Source organism: Microtus ochrogaster, unplaced genomic scaffold, assembly GCF_000317375.1.
Source record: "Microtus ochrogaster isolate Prairie Vole_2 unplaced genomic scaffold, MicOch1.0 UNK73, whole genome shotgun sequence".
Classification (NCBI taxonomy): domain Eukaryota; kingdom Metazoa; phylum Chordata; class Mammalia; order Rodentia; family Cricetidae; genus Microtus; species Microtus ochrogaster.
The window spans coordinates 403,855-422,844 of NW_004949171.1; the positions used below are offsets into that span (position 1 = coordinate 403,855).

The 18,990-nt window shown below is 39.0% G+C and overlaps 2 protein-coding genes across 2 annotated transcripts; one reads left to right on the forward strand and one right to left on the reverse strand.

The window, feature by feature from the left end:
- Window positions 1-7,657: 7,657 nt before the first annotated feature.
- LOC101994948 (olfactory receptor 51Q1) lies at window positions 7,658-8,605 on the forward strand. Its single transcript, XM_005370159.2, has one exon. The coding sequence runs from the start codon at window positions 7,658-7,660 to the stop codon at window positions 8,603-8,605; it is 948 nt and encodes a 315-aa protein (XP_005370216.1).
- Window positions 8,606-11,166: 2,561 nt separating this feature from the next.
- Window positions 11,167-12,105, reverse strand: LOC101994262 (olfactory receptor 51I2-like). The gene has a single exon (XM_005370242.1). It carries the CDS (start codon window positions 12,103-12,105, stop codon window positions 11,167-11,169), a length of 939 nt encoding a protein of 312 aa, XP_005370299.1.
- Between the last annotated feature and the right edge of the window lie 6,885 nt (window positions 12,106-18,990).

An 18,990-nucleotide genomic window follows, 5' to 3' on the forward strand; every position in this document is an offset into this window, starting at 1 on the left:
GTAGACCAGGCTGGTCTCGAACTCACAGAGATCCGCCTGCCTCTGCCTCCCAAGTGCTGGGATTAAAGGCGTGCGCCACCACTGCCCGGCTAACATAGTGTTTATTCTTCAGATAAAAGTCTAATGCTTCTTCTTAGTGTCTTGTTCAAGCATATAGAACCAAGAGCTACTATTGCAATCTTGCTGGACCAGACTTCAGAATAAGAACTATTAACGCTTAGCACATGTCAGGAGCACCACTTTGCTCTTACTGTAATTCAGCCAAATAGAATGCACTGAGCACGAGTCTAGACCATCAAGACTGAGTGATGACATAAGGGATCAGATCCTTTACTCATGAGTGCTCAGCTCACTGAGAAAGTGTTTTCTCCACATATTTTCTGTCTCTACCACATTATGTACTACCTGGAATGAAGTTTAAAATCCATTTCAGTCAGAATCTATAATACCTATTATAGAATAAATACAAAATAAAAGAAGCCTATGAATATTGTAGTAGTTTGAAAGAAAGTGACCCCCAAAGGGAGTGGTGTGCTATTAGAAGACATGGCCTTGTTGGAGTAGGTGTGGCCTTTTTGGAAGAAAAGCATCACTGTGGGGATGAACTTTGAAGTCTCTTTTGCTCAAGCTTCCCTCAGTGTGATGCTCAGATCAATTCCTGTTGCCTGTAACAAGTAGGCTTCTCAGCTACTTCTCCAGAACCACACCTATCTGCATGCTGCCATGCTCCCCACCATTATGATAATAGACTAAACCTCTGAAACTGTAAGCTGTCAGAAGAATTAAATGCTTTCCTTTTTGGGTTTTGCCATGGTCATGGTGTCTCTTCACAGCAACAGAAAGCCCAAGACAATTATGGATTTGAAACACTTAAAATCTTGCTTTCATGTTACATTTTAAGGCCTGTAGAAGTTATGTGACCTGACCTCTGAGTCGCCATTTGCCATGTTTGTGTACACTCTGAATTGAGAATTTATAGCTGCCTAAGAAAACAGGTTAAACTCACACCCACTGTGTGGTAGTGGAACTCTGTAGAAACAGTGATTTAGAGTTGTAGGGAGAAATCAAGCAAGCAAACCCACAGAAAGACCTTCCCATAGACAGTCAGAGGAATAAGAGAGAGGTTATTTTCTGGACAAAGAAAATAAGAAAGGATATCTTTAGGGAATCCAGAAAAAAAAAAGAGTTCCACATTTAGTGGAATACGAAGGAGATGGTGGGATCATGTTGTCAAGCAATGTGGTAAAAAATGAAAATCTTAGCAGCTCACTTCCATTTCTGGAGTTTTCGTGGTCACTTTTCTGCTCCCTTTCTTTGGATACCTCAATATCTAAGGATACTGAATCTCTGAGTCTCCTAACATAGATGCATATCAAACATATTTACTTTTTGTCTACATTTCAGTAATTCTGTTCTATCAAAAACATCAAAAAGTACTTCAAATAATTATATTTCTTTTTTATATATCTATGCTATATAAACAATATAGAGAGATATATAATTTGTGCACATATTGGATCTATCAAAAACAAAAGAATGTTTTATAATGATCTAACCACAACCGATTGCCACTGTATGGGGAGAAATGAATGTAGTCTAAATAACATTTCACAATGTCTGAGAACGTAGCTCAGTTGGTAGAGTACTAGCTAGTGTTCGTGAAGTCCTGGGTTCATAATCTCCCTTACCTTATAAAATGGAGTGTGGTGGTACAAACTTATAGTTCTAGCACTTAGGAAACAGAAGCAAGAGATGCAGAAGCTTAAGGTCATCCTCAACTATGAAGCAAATTTGAGAGCAGTCTGGACTACATAGAACCATCTAAAACTAATTAACAAATAAAGTTGCACAAAACTCCTAAGTCAGATGTCTCTAGGTGACACTACTTATAGCCTCCTCTTCACTCTGAGGAGAGAGCCAGCATTCTTGGGAAGATATCGAGTACATCATATTCAACAGCTATTTTCTGCAGATCACTCTAAAAGGACACTCCTTTGCCTCTAATGCTGTTTTCCACTGAGAACCATGTGCTGTCCTTGATTCAATGTTTAATATATGTATGTATATGTCTTTTAGATCACTCATAGCCTGTATGTGAAAAACTTTGGCATTTATTTTTATATCCATGTATTTTTCATTCATTGAAATCTGGTGCTTATCATAATTTATTTATAGGTTTCCAGGGTATCTGTTTCTATGTAGTCTTAGAAATAGCATTGTAGTCATAAGTTCTCATATGTATGTGTCAATTTTTATGTGTCTAAATGCGTTTGTGATTTATGGAGATGGAATGGCTGCGTAAATATTTCTGGAAACTTACAGTTTTTGAAGGTGCCACACCCATTTATCTGCCAACCAGAGGCTGTCAATAGTCCCGGGTTTTGCTAATATGACAAAGACAAAGCTGACTCTCAGTTTATTACACTATCTCTTGTTCTGAATGCGTATAGACTATGTGATCATTATCTTTACTTTATATAAGCAATCCCTTCATGCTTGAGGAGAAATGCTGCCTTCCTGGGGATAAAGTAATGCGTGCCCATGTCACAGCTCTTCCCTGCAGCCCGTTGTAAGGGGACAGCCTGTTTGTCTAAAGATCTCCCAGGAGATCTGGATACCTCTCACAATCTTCAGCTCAGAATTTGATTAAAGCATGACTTCTCCAAGTGTGGGCAGTCCTCAAGCCCAGAATGAGAAGACTAACAATCACTGAGACGAGCCTCCATTAGAATATGGGCCAGACCATTCTCCTCCTCAGAGGATCAGCACATTCCCAAGTGCCGGCTTCCTCAATTGCTGATGAGCATAGAATGCTCACAAAATGTCGCTGATGATAATACTGTTTGTTGCTACTGCTTAGTTTTCCTTTTTCAAACTAGATGTCTGCATTCACAGAAGACAAACAATATTATTTTTTGTCTTCACATCTGTATCTCAAACCATTTTATCTCTGCCCTAAACTTGCTGTTACAAGCAGGCAGAATAGATATTCACACAAATAATTTTAGCACTTCAAATTTAGACTTAGATGATGAATAAGAGCTTTTTCAATAAATTGAATATAAATCTGAAGTTCGAGATGGTAGAATTTTGTGGGGAAAGGAATAGTAGGAGATGAGGGAGGGGGAATTTATGGTTGTTATGTAAAATAAATAAAAATTAAAAAGAGTAGAATTTCTCCTTAAGAAATGAGTATAATCCTTGCCTGGTAGGCATAAAGACTTAAAATTTAACTTCTGCCATTGACCCTGTGGTAGCCTGTTTTTATATAATAACTCCTTGGCACTAATTTTCCAGGGTGTGCTTTCCATCCAGAGCCAAATCATGTGCTCTCGGGTCTGGGTGCTCAGCTTCACAATACAGATTCCTCTCCTGGGCAAAAAAGGCTTCCTGGTTCTCTCCCTCGAGGCCTGATGTCTCGGAGCAATCTGCATATTCTTGTAAAGTCTTAGGAGATGGTCCCTCTGGTCTTCTACATTCCACTCTAGTATCTTCAGTCACATAAAAACCACTTGCAGCCACGGACCAGAGAACAGAAACCGAAGAGCACTGAACAAACACAGCACAGTGAGTATTCAGTGAGACTGGACTACCCCTGAAATGGAGAGGAAAAAGAGGAGAAATCTGGTGATTGAGACAGAAGTTACCCCATAGAGACAAGGGGGAAGTAAGCAGCCCTGTCTCGGGGAAAGTGGGGCTGGAGGGAAGTGTGGTGGGTAGGAAATGGGAAGCAGATTATGCAGAGATTTATCACACCCACTGATGGTAGGAGTGGCAGAGCTGCCCGTTATCAAAGAACTGTGTTCTGCTCTGTATCATCAGAATCTTGCCCTAGAAAATGGCTTTCATTGGATGATATCCCTGTTGCTTCTATTTTTGCCATTCTTATCAAGTGTCTCTGAAAGAGGTGGGTTCTGGGGAAACAAGAAAATAAATGAATGGACAGAAACTAGCAAGCACCATCAGGAGATTGGGCATTACAGTGCCCCTTAAGTGATGGTTTGTAAGTTAAGGGCAATCTGAGAGTGTTTCCCAGTTACTCAACCCAGACCTCAGCACACAAGGATGAGTTCTAGAAGCAGGACTGCAAAGGGCATGAAAAGCTAAATAAACCATCCCACAAGAACGCAGGCTTCATGGGCTTCCATGGCAGGGGTGGCTAAGGGATTGACCCGTCTGCAGAATTACTCACGCTAGCGTGTGCTGCAGAGGGAGGGCAGCGCCGCATTTTCCCAGTACTAAGCCCAGCTCCACTCTTTTCCTCCTCCTCCTCCTCTCCCTTCTTTGCTTCCATCTTTTTCTGTATTTTTCTGAACACATATTCCCTGGATTTAGCTCTGCCCTGAGGTGTTGCACCCTCATAGATACTCATGCTCCAATACACGTACTCACTCATATCTCTATCACACACACTCACGTATTTCTAAACACGCAAACACATTTTCACCTTCATAAAGCGTGTTGTCCACTAATTCCACACTTTTTTTCAGGGATCCCCCTGCCCACAGCCCCTCTGCTAAAAGAAAAACTAATGGTGTCTCTCCTTGCCTTAAGGCCTTGTGAGAGCTCCATTCTCTCTCCAGAGCACTGGCTTTTTACCCCTTTCTGCTTCAGTTTAGTTTCCATCAGACCTATAATCAGGATTCATAGCTTATGATGCTTTGCCATTATTAACCCTTTCTCAGCCCTTTTAAATTTCTACTAAAACTACAGAGAACCAGGTAGACTATTTTCATCAAGATTTCCTAGCTTTTTATAACACATTTTCTATCCTGTTCAGAACCAGTGTGTGTGTGTGTGTGTGTGTGTGTGTGTGTGTGTGTGTGTGTGTGACATGAAAGTTGAGGGGGAATATGAAGTGAAGGAAGGGGTAAAACAGGCAGGCAAAAAAAAGTAATAGTGGTGGGGAGAAAGTCAGCCATGTGCTCTCCAATGTGGAACATATATGGAGTATTTATGGAATAGAACGGGACCAAGAAAGGGTTGGTATGAGGATGTGAACATGAGCAATGTATGGTGTGCACAAATATGTGGATGTGTCATAAAAAAACCATTATTTTATACCAAATTTAAAGAGAAGAAACAACTCAAATTCAGAGCAGTGTGTATGTGAGCCTTCATCACTGGATTGAGTTAGTTCCTTTGAAAGAGCATTCAATAAACTTCATTATAGCTGAATTAAACAGCAGCAACAAAAAGACTTCCTGGCTTTTCAAAGAAAAAAGTTCATTTTTCTTCAGTAAACGCTCGTCCTTATTGAGAGTGGTGAAGGGCAGTCTCAGACTAGCTAACTGTGTTAAAATGATAGCATTCTAGGGCAGTGTGCTGGCAGTCATTGGCTGTAAGCGCCATAGTTCTCTCCTGCTCTCTGCCATCCCCAGTGATGCTCCACTTACCACAGAGACTGAGTTATGCTCAACTACAACACCATCATAAACTGTACTTGGAAAGCCACATGGAAGGTTTTAGAAAGAAACCATTGTAGAATGCAAGGTACGCTGTGCTGCCAGGTGGAGAGATGGACTATGAGAAGTGGGAGTGCCCATCATCTCATAGTGTTACCTCTTGCTTCCGTGGAAATTGCACAATGGGTCTGATCTCTTGGCATTCAGTGGTCCTCTCCATATAGCTCATTACTCTTTGTATTTTTTCATCTGTAAGTTCATAGCATAAATCATTCAAAATAAAATATGTTCTTCTTTGGCTATTGCACTGACCAAACCAACACAAGTGGAAATATTGAAAGAGAGAAGGATCACACACACTTTAAAATAAAATGTGTGCCTACCATCTAGAAAAAGAAAAGAGATATAGAATCCCAAACTCCATTCAAGAGTGTCTCAGCCAGCACAGAGTGGCCAGCTGCTCTGCTGGAACCAGGCTGGACAGCCACAAGGAGCACTGTGCTATGCTCCTTCCCTGGTTGTGTGAATAATCTTGTCATTGCACAGTGCTGGGAGTAGAGGCACCAGCATAATTTACATCAGATTTCTTTCCTTTACAGTTTTACAAGTGACCAGCCACCTTTCCAGACAGCGTGGTTTTATTTAAAATATATTCTAAGTTGTTAAGTATTAACGATAAATCTTCTAATGAAGAAGTTTGATGATCAATACCACAGCAGCTTCGTAGCCTTAACCATGATCGTGTGACTTTTGCTATAGTTCGTGACTATTCTTTTTACTGTTCTTTTGGTCATTCCCATTGGTGTCTGTAACTTCTCCAGATTTTTTTTCTTATAAAAAATTCCCATTCCTAAATATCTACCTATTTTTACTTTTATGGAGTAAATTTCTTAAGTTTTAAATTATATTGACTTACAGAAAAACTTGTAAATATTTCAATCCTTTTTAATTTCCTAACTGAAAGACATCAACTTCTGTTTTTATTTTCTGTTTCCTATTTCTCCCAATTTTATATTGTCGTTGTTGTTGCTGCTGCTGCTGTTCAAATTCTTGAGCAAACATTCCGTGAGTTGTAAATTTATGGCATTTATAGGCCTCTTAGATTGTAACAATCCATAATTACAAGAAATAATTAAATAATGGGGTTTTCCTGATTAATATAGCCACAGTTTTCATTCTCAGAACATTTCAAAAAATTGTCATTCATCCTTAGACTTAAAGAAGACCTGCATTGATCCTCTAGGGGGCAGAATAGAGCCCTCTGAGTAGACATTACAGAAGCTCTTCAAAGTTTCTTATTAATTCCGCCTTCAGACGTCTCCATCTTAGCTTCATTTCCCATTACTCTAACACTGAAATGCCCTTGTAAATGTTTCTTTTACAAAAAAGTCTCTGAAAAGTTTTATGCATATAATTCCCATTGTTTCTTTTTCCATTTTTGTCTAATTACTAAATTTCACATTTCCTAATCAATTAATCCTAACATATTTAATTTTCTTTCTTCCTGCTCTCCCTCCTTTCTTCCTTACCAAAGCTCTGGCCTACATTATCATATTAACTTCCAGATTCTCAGCTACTTGTAAAATGATAATAAGTTTCCATGACTTCTCCCTGTCTTATTTGTTCCTACATACTATGCATCTACTTGACACTTCTCATGGACTATCCCTATGAATATTAAACTCTTCATGCACTAAACAAACCTGTGGTGTTGCCCCAGGAGTTCTGTCCTACTCCTGTGCTCCCTAAGAAAATAATTGTTATTACAGTCCACACAGTAACTGAAGCAAGATACCTGGAAATGACCTCAATACTTCCCAATTTAAATACTAGTTCATCTGCATAAATAATACAAAGTACTCTTTCTGTGATGTCTGTCTGAGAGAACAGAAACAAAACTTTGTTTCATTTGCTTGTTTGTTTATTCAAAATTCGAGTAAGATTAGTTTCAGTTAATATATATACATGTGTATATACGCACAGATAACAGTGATCAGAGTACATGTTACCAGAGGAAATAAATAGCTAAATTTTAGTACATGGCACAAGTAATGTAAGTTGAAAAAAATGAGTTTATCTTAAATAAAATTTTATGGGCGAGTCCTCAGTGTTCAACTTCTGGCTGTTGAATGGCTCTCTGAAGCGTATACTTCTTGATTTTACTGGTTGAATGAACAGTGACTCCCTTACAGTATCATATTGACACTGTTCTTAATGTGGAATGCAGATTCTGCACCTTGAATCTACCAGGCATGTCAGAAGTGACTAACATCACTCACAAGCCTTTCTACTTCATCCTCACGGGCATCCCTGGATTTGAGGCTCTCCATCTCTGGATCTCCATCCCCTTCATTTGCCTCTACACCATCTCCATTATGGGCAACACCACCATCCTCACTGTGATTTGCACAGAGCCATCTCTTCGCCAGCCCATGTACCTCTTCCTCTCCATGTTGGCCCTCACTGACCTGGGTCTCACTCTCACCACACTGCCCACCGTCATGCAACTTCTCTGGTTTAACATTCGGGAAATCAGCTTTGAGGCCTGTTTTGTCCAGTTCTTCTTCCTCCATGGGTTCTCCTTTATGGAATCATCCGTTCTATTGGCCATGTCCTTTGACCGTTATGTGGCCATCTGCCGCCCACTCCATTATGCCTCCATCCTCACCAATGAGGTCATTGGTAGAATTGGGTTGACTATCGTTTGCCGCTGTGTTTTAGCTGTGCTTCCTTCCCTTTTCCTGCTCAAGCGCTTGCCCTTCTGCCATTCCCACCTTCTTTCTCACTCCTACTGCCTCCACCAGGATATGATTCACTTGGTCTGTGCAGACATCAGAGTCAACAGCTGGTATGGATTTGCTCTGGTCCTTCTCATTATTGTATTAGACCCCCTGCTCATCGTATTCTCCTATGCACTCATCCTAAAAAGCATCCTGAACACAGCCACTTGGACTGAGCGACTGCGGGCTCTCAACAACTGTCTGTCCCACATGTTGGCTGTTCTGGTTCTCTATGTACCCATGGTTGGTGTGTCTATGACTCACCGCTTTGCCAAGCATGCCTCTCCACTGATCCATGTTCTCATGGCCAATATCTACTTGTTGGCACCTCCTGTGATGAACCCCATCATTTACAGTGCAAAGACCAAACAGATCCGCCAGGGAATCACTCGTCTCCTCTTACAGAGAAAGGTGCACTGAAGACTGAAGTTTAAATTGAAAGGAGTAATCTTATACATGTAACACAGAATTAAGCATAAATTTTATACCATAAATTAAATGCAGCAAAGATGCGAAGAGCAGATGCTTTATAAAATACCTTCAGTTAATATAAGAGACATCATTATTTTACTGAAATTAAAATGAGTATTTTTTTGAGCTTCAGTTTGCTTTTCTCTAACCACATGCCTTTGAGATGAAGAAATCCAATTTCAAAATTCTTTCTTCTGCAGTGTTTATATGATTTTGTTTTACAAACTCGAAATTCTTATAATGTATGAACATACTCACTAAAGCAAGCCTTTGTATACCTCTTTCATTACCAAATACTAGAATTTAATTAAACATGAGTTCTTAAGTGATTTCAACCCATAATAATGGAAGAAACTCCATGGACAAGGAGACCAATTAAAGAAAGAATAAATGAGAGATGTTGGTGCTACATGAAAAACAAATGAACCAAATGAACGCCATATATCAAAAGTTGAAGTGGAATAAGTTTAAGAAACTGAGAGTTTGGGGAAATAGGGATGTGATAAACAGCTTAATTTCATGCAGAGTTCACTTAAATTTTGTGATTTGGTTCCAGAAGCATTCACTAAGCAATGGCTCTAGACAGTAAGAGAATAACTCTGATATCAGCTTCTTAAGTCTGTTGTCAAGCAGCTCTAATATCATCTTCTTATGTCTGTTATCAAGCTTTTCAGCATTAACATCTATAGGAAAACAAAAACTAAATATAGTAATATTATGGTTGCAAGCCAACATAGGTATCATAAACAAATATTTATTTGCAATCAAAAAACTATTCTTATCATTAAGATATCAGTTCCTACCTAGATTATTCAAGTAATGCAAAATTTTTAATATTTTTATTATTTACATAAATAATATGCAAAATACATTTTTTTAGTTTTTTTAAACCACTTTTATATTTTCAGAATATAATTACGTTATGCTTCTCTTCCATTTTCTCCCTCCCAACCCTCCTGTATACCTGACTTGCTGCTCTCTTTAAAATTCCTGGACTCTTTAATAGTATAGAATTTCAGAAACACATATTTAAATATGCATGTACGTTTTGTCATATATTATTAGAATAGAATAAACACTAAATAATTTTCAAACACAAATATATATTTCACAGTCAAGACCTTGTTGGTGACACAAATGAAAAATGAGTTAGTGTCAACAAATGTGTTTATGTAAATATCTGCTAAAGAATATATTCTCAGATAACTGTTAATTATTAGAACATATATTTAGATTCATAAAATATTTAAGTATATGATGAAGTATTATAAACCAAAATATCTCTGAAAATGAATTCTCGCCAACTACATATATTTATTATAAAATATTAGCTATCAACCTGAATATACTTTATCTGGACATATTTTTTATTGTCTTAGAGAATATATAAACAAAATTTTATAATTGCTGTTCCAAACCAAACAAGTACTTCAAAAAATTACTGAGTATAGGTAATCAGTGAACTAAATAAATAGGGAGGAATAGCCTACAAAATGGAAAGTATTGTCTTTGTAATTGGGGGCCTTAAGGTGAGAGGGACTGAATGTCTGGTACTAAACCTGTGAACCAAGTCTACAAAGGGAATTGAGTTGCAGAGGTGAGACTGTGGTCATTCCTATTGGATGAAACTTTCTACTAAACCACAGGCAGAAGGAGAACAAAACAGTGAGACCTGTGTTGATAGAGCTGAGTGAAAGGAGGAGTCAGGGAAGAGAACAGAATGTACCACCCAGCGTGTTGAAGCTGATGAAGGGTGAGGTAATGGAAGGATGGAGGGGGAAGACAGGATGCTGAAGCAGGAAGGCAGCTGAGTCTATTCATATTTTACTTTATGCCTTGGTTGAAATAATTCAGTCAATGTACATCCCAGAGTCACTAAATACATTGCATGGTATTTAGTTCGAGAAAGAATTAGTTCCTTATATAGCAAGGTGATTTCATTGGTGAGTGATAATACAACTTATTGTTTAAGGATGGACAATTTTCGGAGCTTTCAGAGTGAAAAGGGGTTCTACCATAATGAAGAAAATACTCAAACAATGAGTATCTGGGGCAAACAGGAAAGTATACTCATTCAAAGGCACATTTCCAAAATCACCTTTCTTAACTAAGGGAGACACTTCATCCCTAGGAATCCCATAAAGATGAAAATTTTGACTTACTTTAATTCAGATATTATTAAATATCAAAACTATTATTAACTTTCTATTTGATAAGAGTTAGGATGGAATAAAGGATAAATTTATTATCCCTGCCATCAACTATTTATGTGATTAGAAAAGTATGGGTGTGTGTATTCAGAGATACGTGTACAACAATAAAATGTAAGACAGGATGCATTTGAGTATGTCACTTGTGATTCAAAATCAAATGTGTAGTTATGTTTTGAATTCCTCCTCCTCTTCCTTGTCAAAACACCTGCCTGAAAACTTTACGTGTGGGACATTTACAATCATAGTTTATGGAGACAATAATAATCCCTGCCCCTGAGTCTGTGATTCAGATCTTTCCTACTTGCAGGAGAACAAGGAGGCAATCCCCCGTTGAACTGGAAGGGTCTTAACACTGTATATGATGGGATTGAGCACTGGCGGCACAAAAAGGTAGACGCTTGACATGAGTGTGTGGACCACTGGTGATGCATGCTTGGCAACACGATGCATCACAGACACACCAATCATAGGCACATAATATATGAGCACTGCACAGATATGTGACACACATGTGTTGAGTGCCTTCCTCCGACCCTCCCTAGAAGCAATACCCATCACTGTGTAAAGAATGAGCCCATAAGAAACCACAATGAGCAGTGAGTCCAGCCCGAAAGTGGCCAGGACAATGGCCAAGCCCAGGATGCTGTTCAGCCTAGTACCTGCACAAGGCATCTGGATCAGGTCTGAGTGGAGGCAATAGGAATGGGACAGGATATTTATTTGACAATATGGTAGCTGTTTTAAAAGAATTGGAAGTGGGGCCATGAGTGCAATGCTCTTTAGTGTAATACCCAGACCCATGGATATAATCCGAGGGAGAGTTAGGATGGCTGTATAGCGCAGAGGGTTGTAGATGGCTACAAAGCGGTCGTAACTCATGGCCAATAGGACTCCTGACTCCATGCCAGAGAAAGTGTGAATGAAGAACATTTGGGCCAAACAGCCATCAAAGTCAATTCTGTAGGCACCAAACCAAAGGATGCCCATAACGGTGGGCAGTGTGGACACAGACACTCCCACCTCAGAGATGGCCAGCATGGAGAGGAACAGGTACATTGGCTCATGGAGAGTTGAGTCTGCCTGAACCGCTGCCATGATTAGGCTGTTACCTACAATGGCAACCACGTACATGATGAAAAAGGGAATGGACAGCCAGCCATGTTGGGCCTCCAGCCCTGGAATGCCAGTCAGAAAGACTGATAGCAGGTCAAGACTTCCGTTGTTCTCGGCTCCCATGACACCAACAATAAAGACAAGTCTTCACCTGCATTTGAAGCAAACTGAAGTTAGCCCACAGCAGTTAGTCATGCCGGTTAGCCTCCACCTGAAGGGAGTGAGGAAGGTGTGGGGGAAGCAACATAGCAGACATTCACGCCTTTCTTCCTGCTCCCAAGTCCCCAAGGCCCAGCTGTTGCATCTCAAAGATGTATTTTAGATTTCTAGATCTTATGAGAGATTGGTTTGTTTTGTTTGTTCTCTTATAAAATGAAGGCATACTAGTCTCATATTTAAATGAGTAGAAGGTAGAGAATTTTGACATTCATTGCTCTTGTTTCTGATTCTCTAAGGTGGTGAAAGTGAATCTCTGTTTGAGCTAGGTTAGTGTCATCATGGAGTTGATATAAATATGAGATGACAAGAACCCTGAAGTAAGAAATCATAACCATGTGTTCTCACTCTGTCCCAGGCAGGGAGCAGTGTATTGGATAAATCAAGGCTGTGGCTTTAGAAAGCCAGAAACACAATTTCTAGATAAAAATGAGAACTTACAAGTTACCAATGCGTGGAAAACAGAGCTCAGCAATGATGAAGTGCTACAAAATGAGATTTGACCCAGAATCTGTGGACAGAAACAAAATGCAAAAATGATTCTGTTGACCATAAAGGGACTATTTGTAGTATAAAAATACTAAAGTTTAGAATTAATGTGATGTGGCTTAATATAATGTAACATAATGAATGGTAGTTACCATAACAAGACAAATTTTTAAAAGAAATGTAAACAGTAGATGGAATGACACCGAAGTGACTGATGCTCCAGCCATGTGTTTGATCATTCACAACAGACTAGATATGTGAATCACAGGGTCTATGTGACTCATTGTTGAATGGAGAGGATGGGAAGTTTGATCATTCACAACAGACTAGATATGTGAATCACAGGGTCTATGTGACTCATTGTTGAATGGAGAGGATGGGAGTTTGATCATTCACAACAGACTAGATATGTGAATCACAGCGTCTATGTGACTCATTGTTGAATGGAGAGGATGGGGAGAACAAGCAGGCCGACAAACCTGCAGCTGCCCAGGTCCAAAATCAGGATCATGACTTTGCCTGCCCCAACATCCACCATCTGCTGGAGCATGTGAAGGGACCTGACCCGCAGATCCAAAGCTGCAGGATCTCCACAACACAAGGCAACAATGGAATATTCATGAAGGACCTCAATGAGGACCCAGCATCGATGGTGCAGTAGAAACCAGAGGCCTCGCACCAGACCAATGACTCTTTGCAATGAACACTTGCAAGTAAAGATTTGTGGACAAAGGGGTTACTGCATGACTCACGGAATCACACTGAAACTTCCTTGATGAGATTTTTTCTTTTTTTTTTTTCTTCTTTATTCTTAAATTTTTTGGGGGGGAGGGGAAGAGAGGGTTACAGGGGCAGAGGGCAGATGAAAAAAAAACAGGGAAATGAACGTGAAAGAGTCATTGAATAAGTGTAAAAAAAAAAGCCTTTTTTAAAAAAGAAAGAAAATGAAATAGATGGTCTTCTGTTACATTTTTGTCTTTATTACATGTTACTTTGTATCTGCCTAACCTTCAGTATATGATAGTTTTGCTTATATGATTTATCCATAATCTACTCCATGACATCTTGCCACCAAATTGTCGCCCAAGCTTTACTTAATTCCTCTCAATAATTGAATGCTTTCTGCTCTCCCAAAACACTGACTGCATCACACTTGGCTGTCTTACAGGCGACTTTCTTCCTCTTGGTTTGAATGTTTGTGAAAACATTAATCTTAATTTGGGAGCATGTATTTTTTCCTGTATATTTGTTATTTAATACCTATACCCCCTCATAGAAAGAAACCCCATCAGAAAAAGGGAGAACAATAATTTTATCCAGTAATTCCTAGTGCTTGCCCAAGTTTAAGTATATAGCAGACTTGTATAAAATACTCAACACATAAGCAATAACTGAAAGCTTTGGAGACGGTAATTTATGATCCCTTCTCCAGCTGCACATCGCTCATGCTACATTCCATTGTCTACTTCTCAAAGTTCTCGCTTTTAGTTCCACACAGGATTTCTCAGTAAGCTTCCTTCTGGAAACATGAATCAACAGTTTACACAGTGGCAACATTTCATAATACTGGGTAAACATAAATATGAATTTATCTCAAGCCTAACTTTATAATATTTTATAGACTTGATATTTTGTTAACAGTGACATTCCAGCTTGGGCAGAATGCAACCGTATATTTAATATATGTTATCAATTACTGTTTATAATCTATAATATTTCTGTTCAGCAGCATACCTAAAATTCTTCTTGAGAACAAATATTCTCTTGTATTTATTTTAAGCCTAAATTCTTGGGCGTAGCTTTGTCCATGAAATGAATCTTCCTCAAAGTTGTCTCCTTATACTTTACTGATTCCTGTATCATTCTTAGGCCAGTCTACTGGTTTGAAAATATGGCTTTCTACAATTGATTTTTTATTCCTTTCTAAAAATACTATAATTATGTTGATTTCCACAAACAGAAATATTCCAAAAACTCTTGTCCACTTTCTTGTGCTGAGTTGTATTTTTCACATTATTTGTATCAGACTTAGATTTACCAAACTTACCGCAGTCTTGTTTGAAGCTGAGAGGCAATGCTGTGGTGGCTACAGAGGTAATACTCAGGTAGTGGGTAATGCCCAGAAAATAGTCTTCCTGAATCTTTTTATCATTTGTATTACATCATGCTATGGTATCTGGCTGACTGGTGAAATTTATGAATATATCTTCAATGAGAGTGTTTGGAAAACTTGAAAAATTCAATGAAAAAAATCTACTTCATCGCAAGGAAGTACACACCTTTAATCCAAGCACTTAGAAATCAGAGGTAGGCAGACCTCTGAGCTCAAGGCTCTCCTGGTCTATATAGAAAGTTCCAAGGACAGCTATATAGAAAGATCCTGTCTCAAAAATAAATAAACAAACAAAAACCAAACAAATACACTCAATAACCCACCCACTTATAATTATTTCTAGTAAAATGATTGGTATACACTGTGTCCTGTCCTCCCTGTTAGACTATAGACTCTTTTAAGGTTGTATTTCTGCCTGATCAAATACCCTCCACAGTACTTCCTGTGACTGACTCTGAAATGTGCTTTTGGAAAACTAAAATCATAACAAGATAAATAGAATAGGGATGTAGATGTGTTGCTCAGCCGAAACTGAGAGTCCTGTGTTGCATGCTCTAATCAGTTATCAAACCAACTGTGACTTATGAAAACATGCCATGTGGGGAGCTTTGGAGAAAATCAGGATAGTGAGTCTTAACAAGAGGGGACAATGGAGATGAGTGAGGCCAGGGCTAAAGGGAGTTGAGTGTGGAGGTCACAGGAAGTAGTTTGAAGCTCATAAGAGGAATGTTTTCCCAGAGTCAAAATACACTGTTTGTGTGCAGTAGAGATATACGAAGACAGAACAAGCCCACATGGGAGTGTGGAGAGGGGCTAGCAGGACCTGCTGAGCTGAGATTGCAGGTCCTTGCAGCTCTCTGCCTGACCTTAGGCCTGAGGTTGCAGGCAATCAAGGTCTCTTCCATTTGTGACATAATTTCTAAAGACTGTGCATCATTGTGAGACATGACATAGACTAGTTTCTAGCCCCTGTTATAGGGCCATTATCATTATTATTATTCATTATTATTATACCATCTGTATTACTAAGTGTATCTCTGGCAATCCCAACTGAAAGCACCTGGAAAACTATAGGGCATTTGAACCAGTATTACTCTTTCTACAGAAACCCTGTAACAGTGAAGTTTTTTGATTTGTTGATTATCTTAAACCTCTCTGTCATGGACTAAACAAATTATAGCATCTATTAAGAAACACACAGGAATTAACACCAATTCGAAAATACAGGATCATGATAATAAAGACTGAAAAGCAAATAGAGTGATGGATAAAAACATGCTTCTGTACACACATCAAGAAAACACAGACTCAACATCACCTGAGAGGGCTTTATGAAGAAATTCTTAGATTTACAGGTGGCCAAAGTTCCCAGTGGTTTCAGAGTAGCCTCAGGCAGCCACGAGCTGAAAAGGGAGATGGACTTTATATATCTAAAGGCCTAGGACTTTGGGGTTCTATTTTGTTCCAGTATGATGATGAGATGTGTTGGGAAATGGAGAGGGTGAGATCTCACTGTGGGAATTAAAATCAAGAACTTTTGAAAGCCATTTCCCTTGGAGAGGTATTGCCATCTCTCCCCAGAGATAAAAGAATTTCAGCTCCTTGCATAAGATGGAGATAGAGAAAAGAACTTCTGGGTTCACTACCTGCAACTCTAATCACTGCACTATAACCAGGCCAGCGTTCAAACTGTGCCTGGAATCCAGAGGCACGATCTTTGAATACTGAATTTTAAAGAGCCTCATTTTCCAGGCAAAACTTAAGGCTTATGAAGGGAGAGAGCATGGACAAGCTCATGGCTTAAGCAATAGAGATTATGTCCCTGGTTACCTTCATCCATTTGCCCCTACTGCTCCCTATCCAATTCCCCTCTCAACACTTCCATCTCCCATAGAACCCTCCACCAACTTCCGCAACTTCAGGTCTCTTCAATAATAAACATATGAGGGTGTGAAGGAGATTCAAACTTACATAGATATTGGTTGAACCCTACCCATGTAGCCTGATTGCTTCGCGACTGTGAGAAATTAACTTTCTTCCAACTTGGAACTTGTTTTCATAGAACAGCTAAGTGTCTATGAAACAGGTGTTCAACTGGAAAGAAGCGAAGGGCCTGTTTGATTAGAGTTGGATGTAGTGTGTGTAATATCCTCACCACAAGCTCTGAGGCTTTTCTCGATTTTCCATCCGAGGTAGTTTTTTCTTCAGTGTCTCTTATTTTCATTAAATATTTCGTGTACCTCTTATTCATTTTGGTTTCTAGTGGAATGAGGCCTTGTAGCGGAAAGAATGGAAGGGAAACAGCTTTCACTTTCTGTCAAGCTGTGTATGCAAGTGGAAAGGGAAATGGAGCTTGGCAAAGAGATTCTTTCTCCTCCGGAGTTCTGCAGTACTGGAAGGACAAGTGGAAAGAATATCTGCTCCCACTGTTGGTTATCAATTGAGCTGGAATAATGACTTTGAATACTAGATATGGAATTCAGAAGAACTTAGGTAAAAAAATCTTGTAGCATCAAAGAACTGATTTCAAAAGTCATGGGGTGCTGTGGCTCTACCATGGCCCTGGTGATCTTTACCTTTTGTCCTTTTATAAAGTCTGTTGCTATCTCTATCAAGTGGGTGGATAAAGAAAAAATAACATATAATTATTCATTCAGGTAGTGATAACACTATAATATTAGTTCAGCACATAAGATAACATCACTGCAAATCTTGACTTAAAATGTTTATTATAAATTTCAACAGTACTGGTAGGGAGACATTTGCACATGCATGTTTACTGTGGCACTAGTCATAAAAGTCGAGATGTAGAACCTGCCTACAGGCCCATCAAAAGATGAATGTATAAAGCATTTTAATCAGCTAGAGAGTGAAATTAGGTCATTTGCAGAAAAATGGGCTATCCTGGAATTCAAGTTGTGAAGTGAAATAATCCAGATTTAGAAAGAAAAACATTATGTTTTTCTCATATACAGAATCTAGATTTAAATGTGAATTGAGATGAAATGTATAGATAATATGAAAGTTAAAGGCAACAGGGAGGGCTATATTTGTGTTTGCATGTTTGTGTGTGCATGCACTTATGTGCATGTGTGCACATATGTGTGTGCATGGGCACATGTTTGTAATATGACAGGAAAGGGGGACTATTCAGAGGAATAAAAACCTGACAGAAGGGAGGAGGGAGACGAGGGGAGGTTTGTGAGAGTGAGCACAAGTGTTTAATGGTTTGTCCATATGAAAATCTCAAAACCAGTTCACGTGCTCACAGCAAAGTAGTAAAGATTCAGAAAGAAAGCTTTGTTGTTTTTTCTCACGTGTAGATCACGTACACATACATACACACACACACACACACACACACACACACAACATTAAGGTAGTAGAAGGACAAGTTAGGAAGTGGAGGGATCTAGCAGAGGGGAGATGGAGAACAGGAGAGGGTAATGGGAGAATATGTTCAAAGCACTTGATACACTTTAATGAAAATACTGTTACAAAACATGCCAGTACAACAAATATGGGCTAAAAATATTTTAAATGGATATTGTGTTAAATTTTAGGCATTTGTGAAGAAATCAAGAGGTTCCTCCCAGGTGAAAGCTTAAGTGGAGAAATCCATACATCCAGACAGACATATAGGCATGCATACATACATGAGCAAAAGTGGACTGTCTTACAGTAGAGTGTGTGATTTCTCAGGAGATGTCCTAGTCAGGGTGCTTGGACACACTGAATTCTCACTGATACACTCTGATCCCTCATCTCATCATAAAATCGAACTTGCTTTATGTTTTTAGTTCTATCTACTTATTTGACAGTCCCATCTGAATTTTTAGATGATAGGTGAAGGTGGACTTAGAAAATGGTGATCAGGATTATGAGGGAAAGGAGGCACATCAGGGGACAGTCAGCGTGAAATGGCTGGAGGGTGCTCGACAAACTCTCATCTGAGGCTAGGCTTATTTAACCTCCATCATCTCATGGTGACTGAATGGCAGTAGGTCTGTGCTCGCTTCTCCGTGGACACCACACTCCTGAGATGAATAAGTTTCCCTCAATTTTATGAACTTTATGAATTATTTATTGAATAATCTTTTTAGATCTTGTTTCCCTGCTTCTCAAGAGAAAACTTCATTGAATAAAATTAATTATGCCTTTCCCCAAATATCCAAGGCTATTATTCTGAG

Coding starts and splice junctions, on each gene's coding strand:
- LOC101994948 (XM_005370159.2), top strand. CDS start 7,658: ATGTCAGAAGTGACTAACATCACTCACAAGCCTTTCTACTTCATCCTC.
- LOC101994262 (XM_005370242.1), bottom strand. CDS start 12,105: ATGGGAGCCGAGAACAACGGAAGTCTTGACCTGCTATCAGTCTTTCTG.